This window comes from Triticum urartu, chromosome 5 (genome assembly GCF_003073215.2).
Source record: "Triticum urartu cultivar G1812 chromosome 5, Tu2.1, whole genome shotgun sequence".
Classification (NCBI taxonomy): Eukaryota; Viridiplantae; Streptophyta; class Magnoliopsida; order Poales; family Poaceae; genus Triticum; species Triticum urartu.
Window position 1 is genome coordinate 15,290,698 of NC_053026.1, and position 21,785 is coordinate 15,312,482.

The 21,785-nt window shown below is 45.1% G+C and overlaps 2 protein-coding genes across 4 annotated transcripts; both read right to left on the reverse strand.

Moving 5' to 3' along the window:
* Positions 1 to 368: 368 nt before the first annotated feature.
* LOC125507020 (alpha-amylase/trypsin inhibitor-like) lies at positions 369 to 1,310 on the reverse strand. Its single transcript, XM_048671722.1, has one exon. It carries the CDS (start codon positions 1,211 to 1,213, stop codon positions 536 to 538), a length of 678 nt encoding a protein of 225 aa, XP_048527679.1. The 5' UTR covers positions 1,214 to 1,310; the 3' UTR covers positions 369 to 535.
* Positions 369 to 20,348, reverse strand: LOC125507018 (alpha-amylase/trypsin inhibitor-like). Of its 3 annotated transcripts, none has more exons than XM_048671720.1 (2): positions 19,622 to 20,348; positions 369 to 556 (listed from the first exon to the last, which is right to left on the reverse strand). In XM_048671720.1, exons 1-2 carry the CDS (start codon positions 20,279 to 20,281, stop codon positions 536 to 538), a joined length of 681 nt encoding a protein of 226 aa, XP_048527677.1. In that variant the 5' UTR covers positions 20,282 to 20,348; the 3' UTR covers positions 369 to 535. The 3 variants fall into 3 exon arrangements, with proteins under 3 accessions (XP_048527677.1, XP_048527678.1, XP_048527676.1); XM_048671721.1 differs by having other exon boundaries at positions 369 to 553; positions 19,619 to 20,348; XM_048671719.1 differs by lacking the exon at positions 369 to 556 and having other exon boundaries at positions 19,365 to 20,347.
* Between the last annotated feature and the right edge of the window lie 1,437 nt (positions 20,349 to 21,785).

The window sequence follows — 21,785 nt, forward strand, 5'->3', positions numbered from 1 at the left end:
CGAACAAATGAAGGTTTAAATCCTCTAATCCCTTGAGTGCCACCATGAGACATTCATATCCCTGGTTTCTCACAAGACGATCCTCGATCCCACCCTCCTAATCTCGTTACCATTCTGCATGGTCACCAATGTTCGCCGCATCTCATAATGGAAAATTTAAAATCCACTCAACAAAGGTTGAGAAGATGATTGTTATAGTAGTAAGTTGGTATTAGGAAGAGGTGACGGCAAGAGGTTCATCAAACCATAGCTGCCTCAATAGAACGTCACCGGTTAACTCACAGCTCGGAGATGAAGATGGAGGGTAGTGGTGCACTGGAAAAAAAATTGAATTGGTTTTCAGCACCCACAAAAAACACCACGAGACATACTTATAACATTCAACCATTTATTTATTATTGGTCAACATACAAGGCACAGTCATTCATATGCATATATGTGACATGGCACATACATCCAAGTAGACTACTAAGAGTAGTCCTTGTTCCTTATTGATCCCAGTTATTATACTTTTGATCCTTCAACGCGTCCTAATCTAAGGGCAGAGGACGATCTGGTAGTTGGTTCCGGCTGGGCACGTGAAGGTGCTGGTCTGGTCGTCCTTGGCGTAGCTGTAGGCGTCGGGGCACTTGCCCTTGAAGAACCTCGAGTAGTTGGTCGGCGGGCAGTTGTGCTCGAACTGGCCCCGGCAGCAATAGGTGTCGCCGCCGAATTTGCCGCACGCGCTCGCGCACCCTCCGGGCACCTGCAGCTCCTTGAGGCACTCCTTGGTGATGTCCGTGGCGCAGCGCGCAGCGCGGCACGAACCGCCGACGGGCTCGAAGTTCATGGGCACGTTGAACCCGTCGATGACGGACAGGTCGAAGAAGTCCTTGTTCCCGCCCTGGCCCAGGGTGTACTCGGCCAGCGTGGTGGGCTGCTGGCCGGACACCCTGCAGGCCAGCGTGCCGCCGCAGTCACCCGTGATGCACCGGCCCCGGCCGCTGCCGTCGAAGGTGCACCCGGTGCGCGGCCACACCCTGGCGCCCGCGGTGCCGGCGGGCATGTTCAGCGCCCAAGACTGGCCCGGGTCGAGACGCACGCCGCCGCCTGGGAGCGCGCCCGGCCACACCGTGTAGGAGCAACGGTTGACGACGGTGATGGTGGCCGCATCTGCGGCGGTGGCGACGGCGAGGACGAGGGCGATGAGGTGGAGGACGCGAGTGGACGCCATGGATGATGCCGCTCTTGTTGTTCCCGGGAGTACGACTTGTGACGGTAGCTTGTGTGCGTGCCGCGGTGGTGAATTGTGGCTTGCTGCTCTCGCCCGCGCGGAGGTATTTATAGCCGCAATGCTGCCTGTTGCTAGTATATAAAGTTAGGTTGCATGCGCGTCGTGCTCAGTCCAAAGCTGCTGGCTGGCTCGACGTTTTCCACGGTCGCGTTTGGCAGCATGCAATATGGCATGTATGATTCTAGTAGAATCCAAATTGTGCCACCTCATGTATGCTTGCAGCAGTGTACAATGCACCAGATGTGAGTCAAATGTTTGAACGGCTATATCACTTCTTACTAGTAGAGGCCTAATGAAAGGACGATCAAAATGAAGATCTGTGTGCCAAGTGTTTTTGGCCGTTGGATCGGCATCAGTCCCAGGTGATGTCATCTGTTATGCTCCATAATTACCTAGGGCGTGTTTGGTTATCTGCATTGATTTTTAGAGGTTGAATGAAAAAACGGATCATACTGAGTGGAGCCAGATTGAGAAGATACGGGAGCAACTACAATAGAAAACAGCCTTGTGGTAGAAAAGTAGAAAAAACTGTCCTGGACCGTCCGATCGAACATGGATGGCTCATATTCTAGTGGTGAATCTATGGGCTCTTCTTTGCAGAATAGTCCCTCATTTCTAGCCTTTTTTGCTTCGATCTGCTCTCTTCTTTTGACCTGTCATCTCCTTCTCCTTCCTTCTGATGCGAGCAGCGGCGGCCGAGGCTCGAAAAAAATCCCCAATCCTAATGGCGAGCCCATCTCCCTCTAGCTTGCCAATGACAACGGCGGTGTAGATCATGTACCTAGATCGGCGATCTTGGCCACTGTAGGCACCGTTCCATCTCCGCCCCGACGAATCTAGGTCGTCTCGTCGTTGGCGGTCGGGCTGCCCGGGCGGACCTCTTCTGTGCTGCACTGCGACGCTGGGCGAGCAAATCTCCAGGTATCGTTCTCCGGCGTCTAGAGGACAACCTCGATCTACCATTTGTCTTACCCCATCCAGTCAATGTCCACAGGTGGCTCCTCGATCTACTATTTTTCTTGCCCCATCCGGCCATTCTCCACAGGTAGCCCCCCTACCCCCATGCCTAGCTAGGACATCTACTGACGGCAGAGAACATACCTCGAGTCTTCAGGAATACAGGTTTCCCATGCGCCAAAATGGTTATTTCAATTGAGATGAAATTAGGAAAACAGTACAATCAGCCACATTGCCTTTTTTCTTGTTCCATCATATAAGTATCTTGAGCGTTGGTCCCCACCTTATTAAGCATGATCCATTATATGAAATTGTAGAAAACATTATTACTGACCCATTCGAGTTGTTGCGATGAGAGAATCACACTTCATTATTTTCAGGACGTCTGGAGACCCCTCACACATGTGATCGAATGTAGATGAAAAGAGCGTAAGAACTAATACAATGGAGTACCATTTTTGGGAATAAATGATCACCCAATGGTAAGTATCTTCCAGTTGGATCTATGGTTATTTTTTTCTTATTCCCAGACAGCTTTCTATATTTTGCTGAGAGAGAGAGAGAGAGTGTTAAGTTTTCATCATACATGAACAAAAAGAAAGAAAATATTTTCAGTTTGCTTGAACCAAAAAATGCTGCTGCATATTCTTTCTTCTATTGCCTGTAGCCGAGGATAGTACAACGATTGTACCGCAGCCTCACTCCCCAACGCCACACTCGTCGACTCGGTTTGTAGCTAGCCCTGACCTCTGTAGTTTAACTAGCAGCAGAGCACCTGGCTTGTGTAGCAGCCATTCAAATATTCTGCTATCACTTGTTGCGTGCCTGCCCCAACAACAGAACAGAAGCAAGTATATATCCTCTTTGTTCCTCAACATGTAAATAGGTCAGATCGTTCGATGTATTATTGTTGTTGTTGTTGTAAAACAATATGTTGCCGATCCATTGCTTGAGGAATTTGATGATTGGGCTTTATTTTCGTCTGTTAATCTGATGTACTAGTATTAGTACTCAAGGATGAACTTGACAGCAAGGAAATCAAAACAAGGACAATAATTCTTTCTGCCAAATCAACCCACAACATGCTAAGCAGCGAGTCCATGAGCACCAACACGTGCACATCTAGCTACCTCTACCTAATGGGCCCTTAGCAAAACAGTGAGCCGTGTAACTAGCGAACAAACAGCAACCATTCAAAGATTAGCAGTAGCCCCGCGAGAAGATTAGGAGGTGAGTGAGCAGAGGGACAAGGAGGTGCTACCTTCTGTGGTGCGCCGTCGTCGTCGGGCATCGTTTTGCTTGAGTGAAACAATTTTGTTAGCTCTTTGCTCTTTCCTCATTTGGTTGTAATAACACTCTGATTGTAAAAAAAAACTGCAAAAAATGTACCTTTTTGTATGCAAAAAATAAGCTCTTTGTGTGTATCTTTTTAGTTTGCAACCTTAACTTTGCAGTCTTGGAATTGGAGCTGATTTCTCATTTTGTTATATTCAAGGTGACCAAACAATCAGTTGTTTGGAATTTGGCATAGAACACAATGTCTACTTTTGGTATGATGGATAGATCGGAGTTTGTTGACTAGTACTAAACTCGCCCCCACCATTCTGTTGGTGCATCTCGATCTGAAATGGGGGGAAGTAGTGCAACATCACCTTTAGGAGAGCCGACTGTTCCAATAATCACAAACTGTATACCAACACTATCAGGTAAGAACACATGGTCCCAAAAGGCAAGAATATCTTGTCATTAACTAATATTCTGTTTATTGCTTTGTTATTTATATGTGGGAAACTATTACTTTGGAGTAAGAATGAAATGGGATCTCATCAAACATACCACTCTTCATTGAACATCTCGACTTGTATAAGCAATGTCATTTTGCTCTAGGCTCACAAAATTTCCTGCGATATGAGATTCCCGCCCTAAAATATGTTAGATCAGTCAACATAATCAGACCTTGAACAAACACAGATTTATTATTAAATGAAATGTGGCTCCATGCTAGTTAACATGTATAATCATGGTTTGGCAGTCTCAAATTCAGGAAGCAATTTATATGGTCTCTGTTTGATGAAGAAATATTATATGAAAATATGGGTATTTTCCCCTTTCTTTCTTTGATGCATTCTAAACCCTCGAACTATGTCTACTACCACATCAGGCATCCCGATCAAGTATCCTAGCTAGTTTGTCTAGTACCAATTGTACGTTAGTTTGACCCTTGCAGAAATGAATTGCCTAGGAATACATGTCATATTTATTCTAGATAGTAAATATATCCAAATGATTTAGCATGGTTATATTGCATTCGAATCATCTTTCCATTCACATATTCGAGAAATTTCATCTCCCCTGGCAGAATTTATACCTGACCAAATTATTATTGCAAGTTTAGTGATGATATTAATTAAGTGAAGTGTACAAATGACTATGCAGCGTACAGTTCTCTTCCTGCTAGTCAAATGCTATTATTAATGCATACTCATTAGATTAGCTCAGGAGCAAATATTTTAAGTACGGATGTGTGACGTCTTGTGCTCAAACTGATTCCTATATGTTTGGTGTCATCTTTCCAGCACATAAACCTTGATCAGCAAGAAGCACGAGCACCGGAGGCAAGCGCTACAACTTTTATGTTCTCTGCGTTCAAGATAGCACAACACTAGAATTAAATGTTCATGCCATGTTATGTATTGCATGTCTCGTGTGTATCTTCTGCTGCTCGATATTGATAATGTACTCAGAATTAGTGAGTGAGATGGACCAGAGTGACATGTACTAAAATATTTGTGCCTGAGATGGTTTCACATGAACTCAGATCTTTATGCCTGAGATGGTCTAACTAGACGTGTGCTCAACTATTTATGTGTGGGGTGGTCCAGTTTCACATGTACTCAGATCTTCATGCCTGGGATGATCTAACTTGACGTGTGCTCAACTATTTGTGTCTGGGATTGGTTCAGTTTGACATATACTTGAATGAGATGGCTTAAATTTCACATGTTTACAAATATTGTGATGGATATTGGCAAAATTTAGGGGCCAACATGTTCAATTTTTGCTTGTAGAAGCCACTATTTGTACTCAGTATACATGCAACAGATATGTGCAAAGATGGGGCCTCAGCGTTGAGAGGATTTGAAAATTAGTCTTATTTATTGAGGACAAAATGATTGAATATGAGAAAGTTGAGGTGATTATTGTAAAAAATGTGTTTTATATCTACATATTAGCAGGGGGGTTTCCATAAAATGTCCATGAAGTGGACTGGGATGTCTCCACTAGAATATGGGCCATCCATCTTCCATCTGACGGTCCAGGATGGATTTTTCTATTTTTCTATCACAAGGCTGTTTTCTAGTAGTTGTCCCCAGAAGATACAGGGCAAAATATGACGTTTGCATGTTGTTTGGTTGACTATACATGGCGTCTCTGCATTGTGGAAGCAATTTCCAGTTGATGTTTGGTTGCACATATGCATGGCGATTAGGAGTTAACAACTACACTTGAACACAGAGATTACACTAGAATGCACGCATGACAACACACACACACATTTACATGAACAACACACGCATACGTGCCAGCACACCCACACGTTCGCAAAGAAGCGCTCGCAATGAACAGCACACAGCGTGACAACACTCTCATAAGTTCGAAGCACCGGTGTACCGTACACTGGGGAAATTAGAAGGAACTACTGAGATGTATACATATTTGTCTACGGCCATTGAAATAGAATACGTACAACACGGAAGTCGAGTGTAAGGGACAACTGAAGCTACTCGTCAAAGGAAACTCACATTGTGAACTGTGCTTGATGAATTTATCAAAATTTAGCTTCAAGCATAAAGACAAAATTGAACATCTACATTCAATGAAACCACAAACCAATCGTCTGAATGGAACCACAATGTCACCTTGCATCCTTTTCATGTACAACTTATCTCCAATTGAAGAACGGTTGTATAGATTAGAAGAGACTAGTGAACGGGATTAGAGGTGAAAAAGATTACGTGGGTGACATGCATATTACAGTACACTGGTCATATGTAGATCTACTCATCGATGATTCAGAACCCGAAAGTCGTGTCACAACAAGGTGAAGCTACTCATTAAAGGAAACTTCAAGCGGCCGACCGTGTGGCACGAATTTATCAAAATTCTTCTAAAAAGGATCCAAATATGAACGCCAAATTCAAGCATATACAGTGAACGAAACACGATCTAATCATCTGAATGGAATCAGAATATTGTGGTACATCTTTTTCGTGTACAACTTATCTCGAATTGAAGCACGGTTGTGCAAAAAATGAGAGACTAAGTGAAGGAGATTAAGGAGGTGATTACCACAAACCATGTGCAAACACATAATGACAGAGTCACCCACGTGCGCTCCACGACTGTATGAGTAAGCCGCCTGTTGAGCCACCGATGTCTGAAGAAGCTCTCCAACCCTTCGTATTTCCATCACGGCTGGAGACTCGCCTACAACTGGGAGAGCTGCCAATCGCATAGCAGCAGCAATCATATTATCCAGGGGGTTAGAATAATGACCCGGCAGTGTCGGAACATGTTGAGGCGGAGTCAAATTCAAACGAGGTGGGTCTACAGCACGTGGTTGAACCGGCGCTCCGGTCACGGGTGCCTCAGCAACACGGTTTACCACGGGCGGGTCACTGGTTCCTGCCCTAGGTGTATTGAAGAGGTTCCTAGCCTCAAACTCTGTGGGTAGACGGGTCTGATGCCTCCTCCTCATAATGGCGTTTGAAGCGTTCTGTTCCAAGGTAAGCCGGAACAACTCTGCCTGAATCCGTTGTGTCTCGGCGTCCAAAGCAGCTTGCTCCGTTGCCATCCTAGCATTCTCAGCATTAAATTCCTCCTTGGCTTGAGCCACCTCATCTCGCAATTTCGCCACATCCACCTTATGTTGTGCTTGATTCTCTGGTGTCACCTCTGCAGTCAATAAGGTCGCCAAAGCCTCCAAGAGCTCGGATAACACTTGAGCCGGCGGGCGCGCAGAGCCGCTAGCCCCAGTTGTCGCCGCGGACGTTGAACTGGAGGTCATAGCCGCAACAGTCGTCGAGTTGAGCACTGGTTGTGTGCCGTCCATGAAGATTGCAACTCTGTTCAGCGGCTCGTAGGGGTCCGGAATACTGTCACCATCGGAACAGCCCCCAAGCCCACCATCTTGCGAATGATATATGGAATCGGTCTCGTCGGTTGAGGACTCATCACCAGAATAGATGACCGCCTCTCCACCGGACGCAGATCCTTCCTCAAGATCCACTCCTTGAGTAAAACCCACAAAAACATGCTTTACGGCGGCTTGAACCTTGGCGGGTCGTGCACGCTGAGCCGTCTCGACGATGTCGGTGCAGATGTCCAGCTCAGGCTCCGACTCACCGATCTTGTCGATGAAGACGTGGGTTCCACCAAAGGGGACCCGGTACCCGTACTCGATTGAGCCGGCCTCGGGGCCCCAGACAGTGTCGTCGATTTAGAGCTTACCGCGGCGGCTTTTAGTCATCCGGCCGACGGCGTATCCCTTGATCCCTGCGAAGCTGCCTTTCAAGAACTCGAAACCACCATGTGTTGGCCCCACGGTGGACGCCAACTATCGTGGACTTAACACGGCAGATGCCCTAGAGAAAGGACTTATGTGTGGAGCCATTGCAGCTAGGTCAGCTTGAAGGGATTAAACGGGACAAAGGACACAGAGAGTTTACCCACGTTCGGCCCCTCTCAACGAGGTAAAAGCCTACTCATGCTTTAGGTTGTATTTCTTGGGTTCCGATTACCAGGGAGCGAATACGCTTGACCTAGTTCTCGATGAGTTGTTTCTTGAGTTAACCCGCTGCCGGGTCACCCCTTTATATACAGGTAGATGCCCGGCGGCTTGCAGAGTCCTGGCCGGCTCATACTGATCGAATCTCGGGCAAGTAACATACCAATGGACAAAGGGAATTACATATGTTGTCATAACGGTCCGACCGATAAAGATCTTCGTAGAATATGTAGGAGCCAATATGGGCATCCAGATTCCGCTATTGGTATTGACCGGAGAGGTGTCTCGGTCATGTCTACATAGTTCTCGAACCCGTAGGGTCCGCATGCTTAACGTTCGTTGACGATATAGTGTTATATGAGTTATATGTTTTGGTGACGGAATGTTGTTCGGAGTCCCGGATGAGATCACAGACATTACGAGGAGTCTCAAAATGATCGAGAGGTAAAGATTGATATATAGGATGATGGTATTTAGACACCAAAAGTGCTTTGGAACGTATCGGGAAGGAATCGGGTCACCGCAAGGGGTTCCAGGCACCTCCCCCCTCCCGGGCAAGTTATGGGCCAAAGGAGGGGACCGACCAGCCCACAAGGGGGCTGGTGCGCCCCCTTCCTTGTTTGGCCAGCCCTAGAGAAGGAAAAAGGAGAGGGCTAGCCCCTCCTGCCTTTCCCTCTCATGGGAAAAAGGAAAGGGGGGCGCCGGCCACCCTCCCATGCGTTTCCCGCACTCCAAATAAGGAAATGGGGCGCGGCTTGGGAGGGACCCCAAGTAGGATTCCTCCTACTTGGGCGCCTCCTTTGGTTGCTCCTAGCACACAACAGATAATTGCCTAGCCGTGTGCGGCGCTTCCTCCATCGTTTACACCCCCGGTCATATTTTTGTAGTGTTTATGCGAAGTCCTACGGAGATCACTTCACCATCACTGTCACCATGCCATCATGCTGCTGGAACTCATTGATGTCTGCTAGACTACGTCGGTATTTCCCCAAAGAGAAAGGGATGATGCAGCACAGCGACGGTAGGTATTTCCTCAGTGATGAGACCAAGATTATCGAACCAATAGGAGAACCAAACAACACTACGTAAACAACACCTGCACACAAATAACAAATTACAAAGTTGCAGATACATTTTTGAAATTATGAACAACATTCAAAATTTACAAACATTTTATGAAAAGTGAAGAAATTTAAAAAATCCTGAACATTTTTTATATTTGTGAACAAAAACTGAAAGCAGGAAATTGTACTAAAGTTCTGAACAATATTGAGAAAATGCAAACATTTTTCAAAGTTTCAGAATATTTCTTGAATTTATGAAAAAAGAAGAACATGAATATTTTTGAAATTATTAACAAAATTTAGTAACGGAGAAAAATTTAAAAATCCCAAGCATATTTCGATTACACGAACATTTTTTAAATACGTGAATATTGGAAAACGCTAACATTTTTGTAAACCAAACAAAAAACAGGCTAGTTGTCCCCTCCCGCGCATTCATATTGGGCCGGTCCATTAGCGGACGGGGACAACCAGCTTGTTTCTTTCATTTCGTTTATTTTATTTTTGCAACTTTAAAATAATTTGAGACTTCAAAAAAGTTATAAACTTTAAAAAAATGAATTTTGGAAAAATGATCCCGAAACCATTAAAATTGTAAAAAAAATATTTGTGTATTGCAATATATTCCACAATTTGAAAAAAAAATGCGAATTATAAACATGCTCACCATTTTTTGCAAATGTTCGCAAAAAAAGATAGTGAATTTCAAAAATAATGTTCATGGATTCAAAAAATTCTCACAGGGTCAAAAAAAATTCCCGTTTCGAAAAATTATTCATCGATTCAATAAAGTGTCATCGGTACAGAAAAATGCACATAATTGCAAAAAACATAAGTTCGCAAAATTTTCATTATTTAAAAATATTTTTCAATTCAAGAAATGTTCACAGCTTCATAAAAAAATGTTTGCGATTTCGAAAAATGGTCATGAATTTGAAAAATATTGACAATTTCAAAATTTTGTTTATGTATTTCAAAAAAAAGTTCACCAATTTTAAAAGATGTTTGCAACATGAAAAAGCAAAATAAAATAGAAAACTAAAAAGAGAAAAGCGGAAGAAAACACTGGAAGAATCAAAATCTTGTCAAGGAAGGTTCAAGAACCTTCCCAAAACCGCTATGGGGAAGAACTCGGAAAAGGCCAGCCCAGAAGAGGACCACACGCACGAAGTGTGAACGAAGCGACCTACGCGCGGAATAGGATTCGCCATCTGTTGCAACAAACGACGGATAGGATTTCCCAGGGAGTTCCTATGTGCCGCACTCTTTGCGGCACGACTGGACTGACCAAGGGGTGTATTGTAGGTGGTAGCCTACCATGTAGCAGGATGACTACTTAAGCAGCTGTTTTTCTAGTTTTTGGTTCTATTTGGTGTAGGGAACATCATGATTATTTTTCAAATTTTGTGAACATTTTTTGAAAAATTGTGAATCTTTTCTTTTCAAAATCTGAGCAATATTTGAAAAATTATTGGTTTCCCATATATTTTTGAACATTTTTTATGGCTCGAAAAAATTTCATTTTTTCTGACAAAGTAGGAATTCATTTCAAAAATACAGTACTAATTTTAAAACTTGGTTTCTTATAATAAGAAAACAATTTTAAAATTATGAACATCCTTAGAAATTTGAACATTTTAAAAAACTAGTAATTAAATTTAAATCTCCAGAACAAATTTTAAATTCTACATATTTTTTGATTTTTTTGAAATTTTAATAAAATTCTTAATTTCCAAATAAATTATGAAATAAGAGTGAGTATAGTAACTTTTGAACGATTTTTAGAGAACACAAACAATTTAGAAATTACAGTGTTTCTGATAGTGAACCATTTCTAATTTTTAGGAAAACATAGAAAAATAAAAAGAATATGAAAATATAAAAAAAGGAAGTAAAAAGTGTAAAGAAAGCCGAAAAGGCCAATAAAGAAAACCAATAGATAAAGAAGAACCCAAACAAAACATCTAGAAGGTTCTAAAACCCTAAAACAAGATCTAAAATATTCACATAACCAGAATACCTATACAACATAACGGGCTAAAAATTGGGCCGGCCCAGTGACTCGCTGTCATCATTATGTGTGTGCAACTAGTGGACATTTTGACAATTAATTCCTCAAATAAGAAGAACAAAGACACACGAACGTATATTTACTTCTCAATCCAAATGTGCTGTCAAGCACTTTTGAATTTTGGACATTTGGGCCCGCGCATGTCTTTGGCAAACCCAGTCTGTTAAAGTATTTTTAATTAAAATGCTTATAGCAATAAATTATTAGTTAGATAATAGGGTAGCCAAAATTATGAACGCAAAAGACTATAATCAAATGGAAAAATGCAGAAAAAATAATATGCCTCAAATTTCTGGCATGGATATGGATAACCAGATTACTAGAATATTCGCCAAAATTCTGGCTCCGCTCGTACGCCGAAAAGTCAGAGACATCGTCAGCCACCCTTGCTCCCGAATCGTTTTTCCTCTACGTCGCACTCTCCCCTGAAACAGAAGTTGCGGAGTGGATCACATTTTCTCTGACATGTCGGCGGCGGGGACAAGAAGATGGCGCGACAGTTGCACAAGGCGGCGATGGCAGATGGATAACGACTGCATGACATGTAGGCTCATCAAGCCTCTCGCGCGCCTCTCAAGCTTGTGCATCTCTCCACAGGGCGAGCAGGTTTGCGCTTCCTCGATCTGTACCTCAAGCAATGAGGCCGCGCGGATCGTGGGTTCCGCCGGCGGTGGCTTAAGGCTCGGGGCAGCAAAGGCTATAGGGGCACGCATCGACTACAGTAGCGCGACGGGGCGGTGTTGACTGAGGGGCCAGCAAACCAAGGGGCGCGTGCTGGTCTGAAACTACGTCATGCTTTCTCTCCAGCGACAACCTTCTATCTCCACCTCAGCCTGCTCCTCTCCAAGTATTGTGCGGTGGTCTATGATGTGAAATTATTCGGTTAAAATCCTTCATGGTCAATGCAGGAACCTTTTTTTATGCTTAAATAATTTTACTAGTACGTGTATGGCTGGTTAAAAAGGCCACCACAAACCCTATCCATCACTAATCTCTCAAACCAAACACTTGAATGGCGATGTGCAACCATCTCTCATCCTTAGAACCAAACAAAATATGGGCTAACCTCACCAACCCAACCAAACAAAATAAATGGCTATCGGTAGCTACCTGGCTGGGGATGCCCATAACCACCCTAGCACGTCCATTGAGATATATCATTTCAGTGAGGCATTGACTAGTCGGCACCTTGCCGGTTTTTCCCATGTTTTATGTTGGCACCCAGCCTAGAACTGTTTGGGAGCCGATCTCGCCCCCGCGCCGCTCTCCCAGGAGCGGCTCGGGCGGACCTGCATGTCGCCGCGGCCGGCTCCCTCCCGCCTCCTCCCCCACCTCGCCACTGCCATAGGGCGCCGTGGGCAAAAGCCCGCACGGCGGCGGCGGCGGTGCTGTCTTCTCTCGCGCACCTCGACGGATCTCGATCGGCGGCAACTGATGCGTGTACGTCGGCGGTGCAGGCCTAGGAGCAGGGCGTGGTCCTGTGCCTTACCTCGCATGCCGGGGTCACCTTCAACGATGCTGGAGGCTGGCAGCTGCGGCTGGGAGCAGCGACCGGTTCTCGCGGCGACCGGATGCCGGGGCGGCGCCCCCGGAGCTTGGCGGTGTTCCTGCTCGGCACTCGGCGAGCGGTGGCGGGGCGTGGGGCGCGCGGCGGCGGGCCTCGGCAAGTGGTGGCGGGCGCTGGGCTCGCGGCGGCGCTTCGACGTGTGCAGGCGGCGGCGGCCCCTGTGCGCGGTCGACGACTCCCTCTCCGACCCAGACGACGCGGGGGTGGCGGCGGCCCGGCGTGGACGGCGATCTAGATGCGGTTGGGCCGGCGGCTCGCTGGTCTGCCGGAGATCTAGGGGCATCATCGTCTCCGACTCAATCTGCTTCGGTTTGTGTTAGATCCGGTACAGGGAGATAGTCGTCATCTCCCGATGTTGGCTACATGGATCTGGCGGCGACGGCTGGACCCTTGGTCTAGTCTTCGACAGAGAAGGCGGCGGTCCGAACACAAGAAGCGGATGGAGTTCTTCGAACAGATCTGGATGAAAACCTGCTCTTGGCTAGATGCCAAAGCCGGCGATGGCGGCGCTCTACGGTGTCGTTTCCTTCTTGAAGGCATCGCCGTGGAGAAGTTCTAGACTATGATCTGCTACCTCTGGGGAAACCCTAAATCGATAGATCAGAAGACGGCGGCACGTTTGTGTCGTTTCCCCCTTGGGGGCGTCTTTCTTGGAGGTGTACGCGGGCTCGAGGGACCGGCGGATGACGTGTTTGGTGGAGCAGTGCTTCATCATGCACATTGATGGTGACAGATCTTGATGGCTTGGCGCTCTGGAGATTAGGCGTCTGATATGCGATGATGGACTCGTGCAGGAGGGTGACGCTGTCTGGCGTCGTGGTGGCGTCGACGGCAGCTAAAACGGGCAATGTAGATGCAGCAGTACATCACTGAAGATGGATTGGTGGCAGGTGACTGCAGCGGCTTCATACCCGGCAAGCGTCCTGATTGAGGAGTGCGCCGGACTGGTGGTGTCCCATACCCGACAGGCGTCCTGGTTGGGACCTTAGGTCTTAGATGTTAGGTTTGGCTGCGAGGTCTGTTTGGTATTAGGCCCAGACTATCAGCATCCATTCATCAACTGGATAGGAGTAGCGATAGATGTTGCTTAGACGGTGGCTATAGTCTTACTATTGTATGACTTTGTAAGGTCTTATGTGAATAATTAATAAAGTGGCTGCATACATCATCCAGATGCAGAGGCCTGGGGTCCTCCTCCATATCTAAAAAAAGAAAAACAGTGTGAATGTCAAGTGGGGAGGGAAGGGCGGTACTGTGGCTCAATGACTCTTGAGATATACTCCCTCCGTAAATTAATATAAGAGCGTTTAAAATACTAAAATAGTGATTTAAACGCTCTTATATTAGTTTACAAAGGAAGTATCATTTTGCTTAGTGCTCCTAGTAGTGACTGATCGCCATAATAATACCATCAAGCTCCGTGGACTAGTCTCATCTTGTTTGATGGTCCTAGCTAGTAAAGAATGTTGAGCTCTGTCATCAAGTATTCAAGTTTAGCTGGCCTACCGTGATGTGCATGCTAACTAATCTTGACTTGTGTGGAGAGAAAAAGAACAGCAAGCTACTAATAACTTCATTGTAGATAAGAAAATTAGGTGACCATCTCCATCCTGGATGTCCGTGGCGCACGACGGCGAGGAGAATTATTTGTACAATAGCAACGTGCAGCTACGAAGTCCTCGCTTGCACACGTTATCCTTGCTGCATGTTGGTCTCTGAATTAACAAAGTCTATGCAACTCGTATGCCATCTGATTCTACGTGAAGATTTATAAGAATTTTTCCCGTTTGATTGATTTATTTTTTATTTTTTCCATTTTGAGTTTCTTTTGATTTTATCCACACCCGTGCAACAAGTCGCCTAGCGTGAGCAACTGAAGTTGCATGTCCGTGTACTGACGCACAACTGCATGTCAAGTGGTCACGCGCAACTACGGTTGCACGCCGAACTGCTTGTCATTTTTAAAATACACAGTGATATTTTTTAAACACACATTGAACATTTTTCAAAAACATGCCAAATTTTTTTTCTAAATACAAGGTGGATATTTTTTTAAAATGTGTTGATCATTTCCTAAAGTACACGCCGACATTTTTAAAATACATTGTGAAAACGTTTTGAACACACTTCTTTTAAGCGCGTCGAAGATACTCTGAATGCATGATGAACATTTTTAAAATTTATTGAACATTTCGTTTGATATATATTTAATTCTTTTACAAACATAACGATCATTTTTAAACACATGATTATTATTTTTCTTTCCCAAAAAATACAAACAATTTATGATACATAAATGATGAAATTATAGTACACAATGAATAAACTTTTAATCCATGATGATTCTTTTTTTTAAATGCATGACAGGTATATTTTAGTACACTATGTTTTTTAAAGATATAGAATGCACATTTTTAATACATTGTGAATATTTTCTAAATATATGTTGAACATTTTTAATACAGAATGAACACTTATCAATATATGGTTAAATGTATTGAATTACACTACGGATAATTTTGAAAAACACAACGAATTTTCTAAATACACGAGGAACAATTTTTGAGTTCTCTGATGAACATTTTTTTAATACAGGATGAACACTTTTTAAAAAGTGTTCACACAATTAAAAAAAATCCATGTGTAACTATAAAAAGTGTTTACGCATTATGAACATTCCATATTACACGATAAACATGTTTGAATTACGCTATGAAGAAAAATTGGTGCACAAAAGAAAAGATTTCAAATTACAAATTTTAAAAAATATGTGATGATTTTTTAGCATGATGAATATTTTTGAACACATGTATAGTATTTTTCTAATACACATGAACTTTTTCTATATCCCAGAACATTTTTTTGATCTACGTGAACACATTAATATTTTTAGCTCGTGTATTTTACCCAAAAGAATAGCAAAGTGAAAATAAAATTTAAAGATAACCGAAAAGAAAAGAAATAAAATAAAATAATGGGTGTTTACTCCACTAGCATATTTTCAAAGTGGGTAGCTAACTTTTTCTGGTTTAGAGGAAGTATATGTTGCCGGCCCTTTTTACTCATGAAAAAGAAATCCACAAAATAGGAGGGTCCACCGTACTATACATCCCGGCATGTGCAGCCCACGAGAGATGTTCACTCACGGCTTCGTCAACTCTCCGTTACCGAACAGTAAATGCCACCTCCAACATCGCGCTCTTTCACTGGTCCACGTAGGATGAGTATGCGAGCTCGTCCACCATATCGCCTCTCTGCGTGCAGCTATATGTCTCTTCAAGTTAGCTACAAAAGATAGACAAAAGGTAGATACAAGTGGATAACAGAACACAAGGATTGAAAAAACTTGGGTGGACAAAGGGGATTCTAATAATCCATTGCAATGGCAATTGCACAACTGGGTTTTTTCTTCAAAAATGAGGTTAAATCCGTGGCCTCAGAGTCGCCTTTATTATATTATTCAACAAAGTTTAACAAAACAAATACATTGATCAACTCAAAGCCATCTTCCTGACAACCTATGTCGCTACACCTATAAACTTGACGATGTGGCATGACCTTGCACCAACACACTCCATCTCAACCGATGGCCTCGCCAAGCCGTCCCACGATGAGCCGAGAACACCAACCTGTCAAGCAGATCTTCAGCGTGCACCGCATTCACACGCTCTAGAATCTGCCATCGCCATCTTCAGTCGTCCTATCTTCAGGAGGGATCAACGCAATGATTTGTCAGGCCCAACTACCGTAGACGCCACCATGATGCCAAACAGCGTAACCACCCTGCGCCCGTGTCCATCCACTCGCGCTGATGCGGCTGAACTGCAGGGCGCTGATAGAATTGTAGGGACACGTATCTAGCTCGAGCTCAAATGAGCTCGGATGAACAGTAAAATAAAAAATTCCGAATATTTTTGGTGGTAAACTTTGACAAATGTTGTAGGTGCTTGCAAATTTTCATTATTAGATCACATTTGTGGAAGTTGTGACAAAAAACAAAATTGATGCTCCAAAAATTCAACGTCCGAAGCATTTTGGAGCATTGATTTTGTTTTTTTGTCACGCATTCCATGAATGTGATCTCATGATGAAAATCTGCAGACACTTAGGACATTTGTCAAAGTTTACCACAATAAAAAAGATTTTTTTGAATTATTTTTCATTACTTATTTTACTATTCATCCGAGCTCATTTGAGCTCCAGCTCCAAAGGGTACTTTTGGTACTGTAGCATGTGCCTCTTGGCACATGGTCAATGTATATGATGCTCAAGGTTTGTAGCTTGCCAATGAGGATGCTCTGCAACACGGGCATAGCCAGCGGCTCACCAGGCGGCGGAGCTACGCTGGACGGGGTATCTCTAGGGAGCACACTACGGCAACCGTGGCGGCGTGGAAGCGAGGCATGAATTTTTGCGGTAACTGACAAAGAAATAATAACGTGTGAGGGCATGTACAACGGTACTGGCTCAGCTGTCTATAAGAGCTGCCAATTCAGACTTTTTATGACGTGGAAGAGAGAGAACGAAGAGAGAGAGGGGAAGCCCGTCGATAAAATTGCAGATCGTGTGTAGCGCTAAAATTTCGGTCGTTACCGACAGCTTTCTAGCGTTGTATCGTGGTAGTCTGCAACTAACTCCTCTACGTATGCGGGAGCATGGATGGGAACACGCTGGGGGAGCAGGCAAGTCTCGTCCGATCTAGCCTTCCGATCCTCCGTACCGGCCGCCGCGCTGCTTGGATGGACATGGAACCACCGCAACTCTGCAAGCCGACGAGCAGCGCAGGTGCTAGACTACGGGTCGTCAATTAATCATAAATCGATCAAGCGATAGTGATCTATCTAGCTAGCTTACGTTACGTGAACGTTGTACATATCAAAACTTGTGCGTTCAGAAGCAATCGATCTTCACGTATGCTTGCCATAATGGTGTTGTGTTCATCGTGGATGACTGGCGGACGCCCGTGTTCAGTGCAGCCGGAGATGATTAAGTTTAAGAGTAATTTGTACTAATTGATCAGCTTAATTTAGCAATTTGTGGTGCTACAGATAGCCTAAAAGACAACCTATTGTAAAGGGTGTTTTCATGGCTGTCTATAGGTGATGTGGAGGCTTAGTATAGACGGCAGGTGTCTAAACCAATGCACATGCCCTGATGGCTCGTTCTTTTCACCGGCTCGACATCTGAAAAAGAGGTCAAAGGGGAAAGTCACCTTTCTCAGCCTGAGCTCAAATGAGCTCAGGTGAACAATAAATCAAATTTTTAAAAAAAATCAAAAGAACTGTTTTTTATGATAAACATTGACAAATGTTTTAAGAGCTTGCAAAATTTCATCATGGAGTCACATTTGTGGAACTCGTGTTAGCATATCAATTTTTTTGCCATGCCTTTCAGGAATGTGATTCCATGATGAAATTTTGCAAGCTCTTAGAACATTTGTCATAAAAAATATTTTTTAATTGTTTTCATTTTTACTGTTCATCTAAGTTCATTTGAGCTCGGGCTGTACTCGGTGTCCAGTCAAAGGTTCTTTTTTTAGACAGAGAAAATACTCTGGAATTAATATCTAAGTTTTTAATGGTAGCCAAACACCTCATAGTAAATTAAACTGTAGTAGTAATTTTTTTTAAATACTTTGCTGTCAAACAGGTCCTAAATCTAGCACATTAAAAGAGGTAGCCATTCACTGGTCGGCACCTGGCTGTTTATTTTCTTAAATGTTTTCTGTTGACATAGCAATGTGGTTGTCAAGAAGAGGGGGGGGGGGGGGGGGGGGGGGGGGAGAAGATGTTGTGACTCACTCTTGAAGTGCTCCTAATAATGACTTCAGCTCTATAATCAAGTTCCGTGGACTATTCTCATCTTGTTTCATGGTCCTAGCTATTAATGACTCTTGAGCTCTATCATCAAGTGTTCAAGGTTAGTGGTCCTACCGTGATCTTCAGTTGTGTCGAGAGAGAAAAGGCAAGCACATTGCTGATTAACTTGATTGTGGATAAGATAATTAGGTGACCGCCTCCATCGTGGATGTCTGTGGTGCACCGTGCACGACGGCGAGCAGAATTAATTCTAGGATAGCAACGTGCAGCTACCTCTTTGTCTTAGCTACAAAAGATACACAAAAGGTAGATCAAACCGGATAAAAAGAGATGAAGTGCGATTAAATTAAGGACATGATATATTGTGATTCGTCTAGACTAGGAGCATGTTAAAAAACCTCTCTAGACTAAGTGTAATAGTAGGTGCATATGCGGCTAAACGACATGATATACCAGAGATGAAGATGGAAGGTGGCACAACGAAAATGCTAAACTTGCACGAGCATGATTATATATGGGTTTGATCTACGGAATGAGCAGGGATAAAGCTAGAAAAAATGTTTGATGGGGTCATGTATATGGCAGTGGGTTCATCCTTCTATAAATGTTAGTGACTAGCACTGAATTAGGGAAAGATTTTCGAAATTCATTGGGTCAACTGACCCCGATGCCTATGATACAGGAGTAAGCAAAGAGGATGTAAGAGGGACTATGTTAAAATTGTTTTTTTTCTCTTTCACTATGAGTCAAACACCTCATTCAGGGAATTCTGTGCGTAAGAAATTTTCCATATATAGATGTAGCAATATTCATGGCATAAAAAGATAAGAAAATAAAACAGAGTTGACTCCACATAACCGTAGAAATTACACTTCCATTTTATTTATACATTTATTCGCTGAATGGCACGCACCGGCCATGCACGCACGCACATATGTGACATTATATACGGAGTATATAATATGGGCACACGCAGAATGATGGATGATCATAATAAGTAAGAGGAAGACTACTAGGAGTAATACATCCTCTACTTACTGATCCATGTGCAAATCATTTCGGGCGGGGCAGAGGACGATCTGGTAGTTGGTTCCGGCTGGGCACGTGAAGGTGCTGGTCTGGTCGTCCTTGGCGTAGCTGTAGGCGTCGGGGCACTTGCCCTTGAAGAACCTCGAGTAGTTGGTCGGCGGGCAGTTGTGCTCGAACTGGCCCCGGCAGCAGTAGGTGTCGCCGCCGAACTTGCCGCACGCGCTCGCGCACCCTCCGGGCACCTGCAGCTCCGGCAGGCACTCTCTGGTGATGTCCACGGCGCAGGTCGCCGCACGGCACGGCGCGCCGCCGACGGGCTGGAAGCTCATGGGCGTATTGAAGCCGTCGATGACCGACAGGTCGAAGAAGTCCTGGCTCCCGCCCTGCCCTAGCGTGTACTCGGCTAGCGTGGCGGGCTGCTCGCCGGACACGCGGCAGGAGAGCGCACCCGCGCAGTCTCCGGTGATGCAGTGGCCGCGGCCGCTGCCGTCGAAGGTGCACCCTGTGCGCGGCCACACCCTCGCGCCCGCGGTGCCTGCGGGCATGTTGAGCCGCCACGACTGGCCCGGGTCGAGGCGCGCGCCGCCGCCTGGGAGTGCGCCCGGCCATATCGTGTACGAGCACCGGTTCACCACGGTTATGGTGGTCGCGTTGGCCGCGGCGACGACGGCGAGGACGAGGGCGACGAGGTGGACGACGCGAGAGCACGCCATGGCTGCTGCCGTTGTTGTTGTTTACGTGATGCGGCGATTCTGACTGGTGGTTTGGCGGTGTGCGGCAATGGAGGTATTTATTGCCGCGCGTCCATAAGCTGCTATAGGCTGGTTTGGTGGCGTGTCCAAATCCAGGCCAGCTAGCCTTGACATTTTCCACGGCTGCATTTGCATCATGCAAATAATATGATACGTATTATAGTGTAAGGTGCTAGAAGGCCAGAATCAGTGAATCACTACCAGAAACAATAGCGTTTAGAAAAAAAAAAACGCCACCCATAACAGACACACGCCAGCCATCTTTATGCAAAATAAATTGCGTGTCAGTCGGTGGAACCGGTCTTATGTGCGTGGACATGTAAAGTTGGTCCAGGCCGTTTCATCACACAATACCGCCGATTCAAAATAAAACATTAGTGGTAAGCAGTATGACTATCACCGTTCACAACTCTTTGTGTTTTACTCGTGCATATTATCTATGCATAGACCTGGCTCATGATGCCACTATTAGGAAATGTTGCATGGAAAACAAAAAAAATTCTACGCACACGCAATGATCTATCGATGGAGATGCATAGCAACAAAGGGGGAGAGTGTGTCTACATACCCTCGTAGACCATAAGCGGAAGCGTTTCTCAACGCGATTGATGTAGTCGAATTTCTTCGTGCTTCAACCGATCAAGTACCGAACGCACGGCACCTCCGCGCTCTACGCACGTTCAGTTCGGTGACATCCTTCGCCTTCTTGATCCAGCAAGACGTCGAGGTAGTAGATGAGTTCTGTCAGCACGACGGTATGGTGACGGTGATGATGAAGTGATCTCCGCAGGGCTTCGCCTAAGCACTACAAAATTATGACCAGGGGTGTAAACGATGGAGGGGGTGCCGCACACAGCTAACAATTGATCTGATATGTGCTAGGAGCCTCCCCCCCCACACACACATATATAGATGGGAGGGAGGGAGGAGCAGCCAAAGAAGGCGCCCAAGTAGGAGGAATCCTACTTGGGGTCCCTCCCAAGCCGCGCCCCTCTTTCCTTATTTGGAGTGCGGGGAAAGGCAGTGGAGGGTCACCCCCCCCCCCCCTTTCCTTTCTCCCATGAGAGGGAAAGGCAGGAGGGGCTAGCCCTTCCCCTTTTCATTCCCTAGGGCTGGCCAAACAAGGCAGGAGGCGCACCAGCCCCCTTACGGGCTGGTCTGTCCCCTCCTTTGGCCCATAACGCCCATAACTTGCCGGGGGGGGGGGGGTTCCCGTAACCCCTTCCGGTGACCCGATTCCTTTCCGGTACATTCCGAAACATTTTTGGTGTCTAAATACCATCGTCCTATATATCAATCTTTACCTCTAGACCATTTCGAGACTCCTCGTCATGTCCGTGGTCTCATCCGGAACTCCGACCAACATTCGGTCATCAAAACATGTAACGCATATAGTGATAACACTATATCGTCAACGAACGTTAAGCGTGCGGACCCTACGGGTTCGAGAACTATGTAGTCATGA